Source organism: Giraffa tippelskirchi, chromosome 12 (genome assembly GCF_054371585.1).
Source record: "Giraffa tippelskirchi isolate mGirTip1 chromosome 12, T2T-mGirTip1v1.2.pri, whole genome shotgun sequence".
NCBI lineage: Eukaryota > Metazoa > Chordata > Mammalia > Artiodactyla > Giraffidae > Giraffa > Giraffa tippelskirchi.
The window spans coordinates 19,528,847-19,539,377 of record NC_137286.1 but is presented as its reverse complement, the minus strand read 5'-3'; the positions used below and the strand labels follow the sequence as shown (position 1 = coordinate 19,539,377).

At 40.5% G+C, this 10,531-nt stretch overlaps 1 protein-coding gene across 1 annotated transcript; it reads left to right on the top strand.

The window, feature by feature from the left end:
* The first annotated feature begins 3,182 nt into the window (after positions 1-3,182).
* Positions 3,183-10,082, top strand: PNN (pinin, desmosome associated protein). The gene is made up of 9 exons (XM_081547818.1): positions 3,183-3,334; positions 3,996-4,067; positions 4,460-4,528; positions 5,042-5,114; positions 5,232-5,326; positions 5,487-5,562; positions 6,496-6,651; positions 6,728-6,866; positions 7,628-10,082. Exons 1-9 carry the CDS (start codon positions 3,222-3,224, stop codon positions 8,998-9,000), a joined length of 2,166 nt encoding a protein of 721 aa, XP_081403944.1. The 5' UTR covers positions 3,183-3,221; the 3' UTR covers positions 9,001-10,082.
* The last annotated feature ends 449 nt before the right edge of the window (positions 10,083-10,531 follow it).

Here is a 10,531-nt window from a genome sequence, read left to right as displayed (position 1 = left end):
GGACAAGGTGGACGGAGTAAGGAAAGAACAGGGAAATTTGAATCAGAAAGTGCAAATGAAAGGTTTAAGAAAAGCGACGTCACTGTGGGATGGAGTTCATTTAAGCATCTATGGCGGATGTGGGACAACCGCTGCAGACGTGCAAATACAAATGTTATACCATATGCGCACTTTAAATTTGGCAAACTTTAGCTTAAACACATTGCTGCGCCTCTGATTAGTTCTTTTCTTAGTAACTTAGAGGAGATTTTTTTCCCCGAATCAATTCATTGCTTCCCCTAAAGTAACGCTGAGTTTCTCAGGTTGTTAACCTTTCAGCTCTTCATATCCTTTCATAAAATTTAAGACCACGTACCATAATTGGAATTGAGGCGGGTTTGTTTTGCTTTGTTTTTTAAACATGTCTCTTCTAACGTTTCAGTTTTTTCAACCACCACAAAAAATCAAGCATATAAGTTTCAACAAACCCTTTGAAAATAGACTAATTTTGAAGAGTAATTCGTAATCTTAATCTTGATTTTTCGAGCACTAAAATTTCCCATTTGTGAAATCAGGTCCTTTATGTCCCAACTGTATTCTCCCTCCTCACCACCAGCAAGGTCAAAGATTAGGCAAAAGACTAGTGTCTTACTAAGGTCAATTTCTCAAACCACAATAACACGGTGTCTTCGGATATTTTGGAGACTAGAGGGGAAACTAATATTTATTGAGCATTACTAAATGTTGGACATGGCATTCTATTGATCATCCCCCGTAAATAAGACTGTTAAATTTCCTCAGGATGTTAGTAACAGATTGGATTAACAGCTTATTAAAAAGGAAGGAGGAAGTAGGACTACATCCTACCTTTTTGGCTGACTCTAAAAGCATCTTCCCGTGGAAACACTGTTACACTTCATGGCACTATTACCACACTCAGTTTCCAAGTACTGCTTACTAGACAGGATTGTGATAAGGATCAATGAGACTAAGCATGCTCACAATCATTTCAGTTCAGTTGCTCAGTCGTGTCTGACTCTTTGCGACCCCATGGACTGCAGCATGCCAGGCCTCCCTGTCCATCACCAACTCCCGGAGTTTATGCAAACTCATGTCCATCGATTTGGTGAAGCCATCCAACCATCTCCTCCTGCCTTCAATCTTTCCCAGCATCAGGGTCTATTCAAATAAGTCAGTTCTTCGCATCAGGTGGCCATAGTATTGGAGTTTCAGCTTCAGCATCAGTCTTCCAATGAATATTCAGGACTGATTTCCTTTAGGATGGACCAGTTGGATCTCCTTGTTGTCCAAGGGACTCTCAAGAGTCTTCTCCAACACCACAGTTCAAAAGCATCAATTATTCGACGCTCAGCTTTCTTTATAGTCCAACTCTCAAATCCATACATGACTACTAGAAAAACCATAGCTTTGACTAGACAGAACTTTGTTGGGAAAGTAATGTCTCTGCTTTTTAATAAGCTGTTTAGGTTGGTCATAACTTTTCTTCCAAAAAGCAACTGTCTTTTAATTTCATGGCTGCAGTCACCATCTGCAGTGATTGCTCACAATCAGAACCATGTAATTTTTTTTCCATACCACAGCTGCAAGCAGAATTTTAGTTCTCCAACCAGGGATCAAACCTGAGCCCCCTGCAGTGGAAGTTTAGGAGTCTTAACCACTGCACCACCAGAGAGGTCCCAGAATCATTTAATTATTTATCAACACTCATCCTTCTTGGCTTCTCAGGTGGTGCTAGTGATAAAGTACCTGCCTGCCAACGCAGAAGATCCCTGGATCAGGAAGACTCCCTGGAGGAGGGACCGGCAGTCCACTCCAGTATTCTTGCCTGGAGATTCCCATGGACAGAGGGGCCTGGTGGCTATAGGCCATAGAGTTGCAAAGGCACGACTGAGTACACACGCATCCTTCTTAGCCAGCTTTCCATTTCTTTTTTTGTATAGCACTTAACCCATTTCTACCATGTTTTATAATTTACTTATGCTTTTATCTGTCTCCTCATTCTTCCCATCGGCAAGCTCCTTGTGGGCATGTATCTGTATTGTACAGTATCTGTATTGTACAAGTGCCTGGCACATAGTAGGCATTTAATAAATATCTGTTGAATGCATAAGTACAGGAAGCGTCTTTGCTCCCTGAGAAGGCTACAAACTTCGTGGAAGCAGGAACCACAGTTATCTTGTTCCAGGATTTTTCCAGAGTCCAGATTAAGAACTTTTAAGGATTGTTGGATGAATTTAATGGTAACTCGGATTAAACACTGCTGGCCTGCTAAGCTTAGTGCAAGGATGCCTGGCTAACGAGTGAAGGATGAGAACACAAAGATTATCCATAATATTGTTCCTCAGAACCCATTTGAAACCAACCAGCTGCAGCTTAGGTGTAGATGCTAATACCAGTTATCGTCGCTCTTTTTTTTTTTTTTTAGTACATGATCTGATCATTTTTTGTAGTACAGTCTGGCACTGGTCTGATCATAGGATGATTCTGGACCGGCGCGACCTAGGACAGTTACATTATCTCCAGACTCAATTTCCTTATCAGTAATAACAAGCCTGAATAACAAGTTTATTCAAGCCTTTGGCTTGTGGGGTATAGTGCACGTAAAGTGTTTCACAGAGAACAAAGTAATTATTAGCTATTATGAGGAATGACTTTTCCTCTTCCTTCACTGGCTTCCGTCTGCTCTTTTAAGGTTTAACCTAATCAAGAGAAGTCTGCGCCCCGCCCACCGCCTCTCTGGGCATGCGCACCAACGGAATGGCCGCACCCTCTCCTAATCAAATCATTTACCGGGGGAAGACGGGGAAATAGACTCGCCTGAACCCTACTCTGAGGGCATCAGGTGGTAAAACGATAAGAGGCACGTCATCTACTGGTTAAAAGGGCCAGGAAGACCCCGCTCTTCTCACCAGAAGAGCTGGGCCGCGAACCCACGTCTCCGAGGACCCAGGTACTCTCAAACCCGCCCCGGCTCTGCGCTAGAAGCGGAGCCCAGCCACCCGCAGCTAATTGGGGAAGGAGGGGACCCCTGCCTGACTTTTCATTGGCCCAGAGTCACAAAGGCCGACAGTTTTCCCCCTTCCGGTTGCTGAGTGGTTGAGGCCGAAATACAACTCCTTTTGCCATTGGCTGAGCCCAGCTGTCAGTCCTCTGGCGTCTTGCGGCGCGACACAGGCAGGCGCGGCCTATAGAGCAGTCTCGAAGCCTGCTGCAGGGAGAAGATGGCGGTCGCAGTGAGAACTTTGCAGGAGCAGCTAGAAAAGGCCAAAGAGAGCCTAAAGAATGTGGATGAGAATATTCGCAAGCTCACCGGGCGGGACCCGAATGATGTGAGGTAAGGAGTGGATGGGAAATGCTGGCTCCCAGAGGCTGCCGTGAAGCCGGGGTGAATTGGGGGCGGGGAGGGCGGTCAGCCCTGAGAATACTGGAACATCGAGGCCTGTTCCCGGGCAGCCGTGGGATCCCGTCCTCGGTGAGGTGGGAATTTCCAAGGCCTTCAGCGTTAAGTCCTGGGTCTTGGGTGCGTGACGAAGGAGAGCGGAGCCTGGGTGCGCCGGAATGGCCTCCCGTCCTGTGGGAAGGCCGGGACTGCCGATTCCCGCCCTCGGCCCCGCAGGCCCGGAACTGCAGCACAAAGCCTTTCTCCTTCCCGGGCCACCCTATTCAGGGCTGGCCCTGGGACCCTCAGGGGACGCGGTCCGCCGCCTCACCCTCCGGCTCTTGCCCACGTGCAATTTTCTTTGGGTTGGTGAAATTCGGACCTGACTCGGGCCTGTTAACGTGTAGTGGTGTTGAGATAAATACAGTTCTGTGAAACTTGTCTTGAGAAAACGAGGAAGTTAGTAAAGTGCTTCTTGCCGGGTTTCAAACACGTGGATTTGAAACCGTCATCTTAGAGCTTTTCTGTTTATTTTCTCTTGATGGTGAACCGCACCCGTTGAAGTGTTTGGTGCTGTTAGAAACGATTGTTGTACTGATTTGTAAATATTTTTTAGGCCCATCCAAGCTAGATTGCTCGCCCTTTCTGGTCCTGGTGGAGGTAGAGGACGTGGTAGTTTATTGCTGAGGTAAGATTTCCTTAAAATTTAATCCGTTGGTACTGTACTAAATTAATGAATCGGTTTAAACAAATTTCGTGCTAGAGCCAGTGTTAAGAAAAGTGGTTTTTTTGAAGCTGTGATTAGCTGTAGGTTTCTGTATAGTTACCCTGTAATTTCATTTACAGTTACACCTAGATATTGAAGAATATAGCAACTATATCAGTTATGTGCAAACTTAATTTATTCTCATAGATCTAAAAGAAATGCTATAAAAACACCCATATTGAAGTAAATGTTCATTTGAGGTTATTTTATTTGGAAGAGGAGTTTTTAATAACTGCAACTAAATTATCCTCTTAAATAGAAGTAACCATTTTTCTTAATTCTCATGCGTTTTATGTTGGACGTTTTTATTGCAGGCGTGGATTCTCAGATAGTGGAGGAGGAACCCCAGCCAAACAGAGAGACCTTGAAGGGGCAGTCAGTAGGTATGTTGGAGGACAAGATTCTGGAAGCATACTTTATTTTATGAGGTAGAATATAAATATTTAATATTGTTGAGTTGTATTAGATTTGAATAGTATATCACTTACTCTGAGTCTTTTCACTTGGTGGTTGACTGAACTGAGACAGCCAGTATTTCTCAAAACTCAGTTCTTCATGGCAGTACCAGAAATCTTAGCACCTGGAGAAAGAAATGGCAACACACTCCAGTATTCTTGCCTGGAAAAGTCCATGGACAGAGGAGCCTGGCAGGCTGCAGTCCATAGGGTTACATGACTGAGCACGCATGCACGATGGAGATTGGAGGGAGATGAGTTGGTAGCAATAAACTAGTAGAACTGAAAAAAAGAAAGCACAGTAAAAGTCAGGAGAAAAATAAGATTGAGGAAATAGTTTGTGTTACTTTCCTGTCTTACACTACAAAAGCTTAACTGGGTTGAGAGCTATAGGAGATCAAAGTTTGAATTGGCCTTTTTAAATTCCCTTTCCTATGTCAGGCTGGGAGGGGAGCGTCGGAGTCGACGAGAATCACGCCAAGAAAGCGACCCAGAGGACGATGATGTTAAGAAGGTAATTGAGATTAAAAGAACTTCATAGAGGGTGAATATAGTATTTTCACCTTACTACATTTAGTAGAGTGCTACCCGTTTGTTAAGTTAAATTACTGAGATTTCTTTTCTCCTGCAGCCAGCTTTGCAGTCTTCAGTTGTAGCTACCTCCAAAGAGCGCACACGGAGAGACCTTATCCAGGATCAAAATATGGATGAAAAGGGAAAGCAAAGGTATCTTGAGTATCTTTCTGGAGGAAAACAACTCTTTTTAAATAATCCAATTTTATGAAAATTTTAGGAATTGTTCAAGTGTCTATACTGTGCTTCTTTGGGGACATGGCAGGCTTAAATGAAGTAGAACTTTTTGAAACTGGATTTTGTTTTTCTTTAGGAACCGGCGAATATTTGGCTTGTTGATGGGCACCCTTCAGAAATTTAAACAAGAATCCACTGTTGCTACCGAAAGGGTATTTATGCAATTTTTCTTTTGCTTCCTTTATTAAGCTGTCACAGTAGTTGATTATTTGTTAAATGTTTAAAATAAATCTTAAGATTTAATTGTAAGATTCATAAAGTGCATTACTGATTTCCTAAGGAGGGAGAAAGATTTAATTGCCAGCCTAAAATGAAGCTAGGGGAAAACTTAAAACTTTCTTAAGTTGTTATTAACTGGTTCTTTCTGAGGTGCTGTTAAGTAACTTAGTGAACTTTTCTTTGTTGTTCAGTGAGCCTGATCTGACTCAGGAGAACCTGGATTCGGGTTTCAGCTCTATAGCAATCTCATTTTCAGGTCTTGGGCAAGACTCTCCATTTCTTCAGGACTTACAGTACTTTCTTTCAAACAGCAAGTTGAACTTGTTAATCACTGTAATTTATTAAGTAATTATAATTTCTAAAACACACTCAGACATACTCTAGAAGCAGAAGCTACAAAATTGTGTCCTTGTAGTTGAACACCAAGTTACTGCTTCTCGGGGAGAAGGGAGATAGCAATTCAGTTATAGGAAGTTAATAAATTTCAGAGAGAGTGAACTAGTTTCTTTGTTCTAGGATATCACTTGTCTCCCAATTTTTTGCTTTGAAAAGAGTAACTGAAAATAACCTATAAAGACAGTACTCTTCTCTTCCATGTGAACTTTCAGGTTAAGTTCTTTCATATATTGTGTTGGAATGGAATAGTAACTGATATTACAGCTAGCAGCTTTAAAATTTAGATTTTTACATGAAAAGGCTTCAGTCCCCATTTCTTGAAAGGGAAACTGCAGTCTGCTTCAGATGCCAAGTTTGAATTAGCTGGTGTCCTAAATTGCAGATGTGACACGTGTGTAGACATCGGTAAAATTGCAGTGTTTCACATCAGGGTGCATAATAAGCTTTTAAAGGTTATTGTTTATCCTTAGCAAAAGAGACGCCAGGAAATTGAACAGAAACTTGAAGTGCAGGCAGAAGAAGAAAGAAAACAGGTTGAAAATGAGAGGAGAGAACTGTTTGAAGAGAGACGTGCTAAACAGACAGAACTGCGGCTTTTGGAACAGAAGGTTGAGCTTGCGCAGCTGGTGAGTATATTTTGGAATTCTAAGATTGGTAATCCTTCATGTTGACAAAAGCACTGACCTTTTACCTTTTCTTTAGCAAGAAGAATGGAATGAGCATAATGCCAAGATAATTAAATATATCAGAACTAAAACAAAGCCCCATTTGTTCTATATTCCTGGAAGAATGTGTCCTGCTACCCAAAAATTAATAGAGGAGTCTCAGAGAAAAATGAACGGTAAGTGTAAAGAAGAGGTCCCTTGAAATTTCCTTAATGGGTAAGGTAACAGACTCATACATACATTCATGTTTCTTTCTTTCATGTAGCAGTTGCAGTTTGTTAATGTTTTAGAACGACATTCTTAAGGTGCTAATGTGTTTGGAGTACAGGATCATTTATTTCATGACAGCTATTAGATACAGGAAACTTAACATATTAGGTGGTGCTTAATGCCTGTTTTTTTCTAAAGCATTTGTGTGACCTGACTTCTTTTTTTGTTTGATATTCTTAGTAGCCAGGTTCAAATGCTATGAATCAAGAAAAAGGTGAAGATTGATGTAGTCCATAGAGGAAGTACACATGGAAGGGTAGACACTACTAATCACTACTAAGATTAGCTCATTTGTCTTTCTTTTTGGGATCAGAAAAATTAATTCATGATATGGTACCATGAAACTGATTGTTTAAAAGAAGTTTTGTTCTTTTGCATTTAGTCTACAGTAAAATAGCAAAAGGTTGTCCTGTTTTTCCATCAGTTAGATAATGTATAGTTTTGCCTGCTACTGATTTCTTGAAGTGTATAGGTTTCCAGTGGTTGTTTGCTTTTGTCATCTTATATCAACTTGGAATTACTTACTTGACATAATCAGTCTTGTCATCTCTTTACAAAAAAAAATTTAGATAAAACTCCAATGACATTTTGTGACCAGATGTCAAATTGTGACTTTGAATTTTTTAAATCTTAGTAAATTTTACACATGTAAATTTTTATTCTTTAGCTTTATTTGAAGGTAGACGCATCGAATTTGCAGAACAAATAAACAAAATGGAGGCTAGGCCTAGAAGACAATCAATGAAGGAAAAAGAGCATCAGGTGGTGGTGCGTAATGAAGAACAGAAGTCGGAACAAGAAGAGGGTAAGGTGGTTCAGCGAGAGGAAGAGTTGGAGGAGACAGGTAATCAGCACAATGATGTAGAAATAGAGGAAGCAGGAGAGGAAGAGGAAAAGGAAATTGGTATAGTTCATAGTGATGCAGAGAAGGAACAGGAGGAGGAGGAACAAAAACAGGAAATGGAAGTAAAGATGGAGGAGGAAACTGAGGTAAGGGAAAGTGAGAAGCAGCAGGATAGTCAGCCTGAAGAAGTTATGGATGTGCTAGAGATGGTCGAGAGTGTCAAAAATGTAATTGCTGAGCAGGAGGTAATGGAAATCAATCAAGTTGAAAGCATAGAACCTTCAGAAAATGAAACTAGCAAAGAATTGGAGCCAGAAATGGAATTTGAAGTTGAGCCAGATAAAGAATGTAAATCTGTTTCTCCTGCAAAAGAGAATGCTAGTACTCTAGAAATGGAAAATGAGCCTGAGGAAAAAGAAGAAAAAGAATCTGAGCCCAAATCTGAGCCTATCGCTCAACCTCAGTCCCTGCCTCAGCCCCAGCCCCAATCTCAATCTCAGTCCCAGGCTCAGCCCCAACAAGTACTCCAGCCCCAGCCTCTCTCTCAGCCTGAGACTTTGCCTTTAGCTGTTTCACAGCCACCACCTCAGGTTATTCAGGAGCAAGGGCATTTACCACCTGAGAGAAAGGAGTTTCTTGTAGAATCTATAAAACTCACTGAGGTGACAGAGCCCGTCTTGCTGGTACATTCAGAGAGTAAGAACAAAACCAAAACTAGGAGCAGAAGTAGAGGTCGAGCTAGAAATAAAACAAGCAAGAGTAGAAGTCGAAGCAGTAGCAGTAGTAGTTCTAGTAGCAGTTCAACCAGTAGCAGCAGTGGAAGCAGTTCCAGCAGTGGCAGTAGCAGTAGTCGAAGTAGTTCCAGTAGCAGCTCCAGTACAAGTGGCAGCAGCAGTAGAGACAGTAGCAGCAGCACGACTAGTAGTAGTGAGAGTAGAAGTCGGAGTAGGGGCCGGGGACATAACAGAGATAGAAAGCACAGAAGGAGCGTGGATCGGAAGCGAAAGGATGCCTCAGGACTAGAAAGAAGTCACAAGTCTTCAAAAGGAGGTAGTGGTAGAGATGCAAAAGGATCAAAGGATAAGAATTCCCGGTCTGACAGAAAGAGGTCTATATCAGAGAGTAGTCGATCAGGCAAAAGATCTTCAAGAAGTGAAAGAGACCGAAAATCAGACAGGAAAGACAAGAGGCGTTAATGGAAGAAGCCAGGCTTTCTTAGCCTATTTGCAGCAGAAGATTTCTTGATGAGTTAAAGGATTACCTTTCCTTGTAAGGAGAATGCTGCCTTAAGAATTGCATGTTGTAAAAAATTTTTTGGAAAATACAGACTGTTTGTTTACCAGACATTCTTGTACTTTTGCATAATTTTGTAAGAGTTATTTATCAAAATTATGTGAGGTTCCAAAATATGTAAAAACAATAATAATAAAAAAAGATTAACATCCCTTGTCATCTTTTTTAAATATCCTATACTCTTCAGTAAGAATCTGTATATTTTAATAGGTAAATCTTTAAGTCTGTTCCCTTCTGTATCATACATTGCTTTTGTAGAAATAAATGTGCATTTCTTTCATTAGCTTTGGGATGTCCTCGTTGACGCTTGTATAATAAATACCCTCTTGATACCATTTTCAGCTTTTATCACTAGATACTAAACGTGATTAGAATGTTTTTGAAGGTTTCCTCACTTTTATTTGCCTTAGACAATTATTTTGAGTTGTCAAAGTCAGATCTTTTCAGCTTTGATGGGAACATAGTTCTTCAAAATCACATACCACATTTTTCTAATCTCCCTTGTTATTTTAGTCTAAGCATTTCCCCATTTTTCCTGTTTTCTCATATTTAAACCATACATTTGGTAGATAAAACAGTACGATTGGCATTTTCTTTATGATTATGGGAGCATCTTTTGTCTCCATGGTTACTTCTGTGATACAGCATATACATCTGTTAAAGAAAATAATCACTTTTTAGGGGAGGGAGGCAGAAAAGTATATTCAAAACTTGCATTTTAAGTTTGTGGTCTTGTCTTAACTTTTGTGTTGGCCCTATCTGAAACATGCCAATATGTGTTTTCAAGAATTTTTGTTTAAGTATTTGTGTGAAAGTTTACAAAATGAAGGAACTTCATCTACACTTGAATCTGTAAGCAAGATAACACGCAAGTGGTACCAAATGATTATTTGTTGTTTTATAAATTTGTATAAATTTGGAGTATCTGTTGCCCATAACTATACATGTGCAAATAAATGTGGCTTAGACTTGTGTGACTGCTTAATACTAGTACTTGTATTAACTTTTTGATGCTTTATACAAGAGAGCACTTAAATTGCAGATGGTCTTTTTTTGGCTTCATAATTTTTGTTGTGACTGTAGCTTTAGGCTTAATTTTGAATATTCATTATGCCTTCTCTTGACAAGAAAACGGTAAGAGTTAAAATGTCAACATACATTTCTTGCATTGTATAAATGTTAGTGAACATGATGAAAGATCTCGTTAAAAAATCCTTGCTTGGAGCAATTAAATAGTAAATGTGTAGAACTTCTCAAGCTGCAAAGCTAGATATCTGCATCTCTGGGCCAGTTGTTTCTACAAGAGTCACTTTACCTAGGCATTCTAATACTTTTCAGCATACAGTATAAGCTTTATTTTCTTGTGTTGCCATTATGGGGAGAAGGTTGGTAAACACTTAAAAGGGATAACCATAGGACACCCTGATTCTTTTC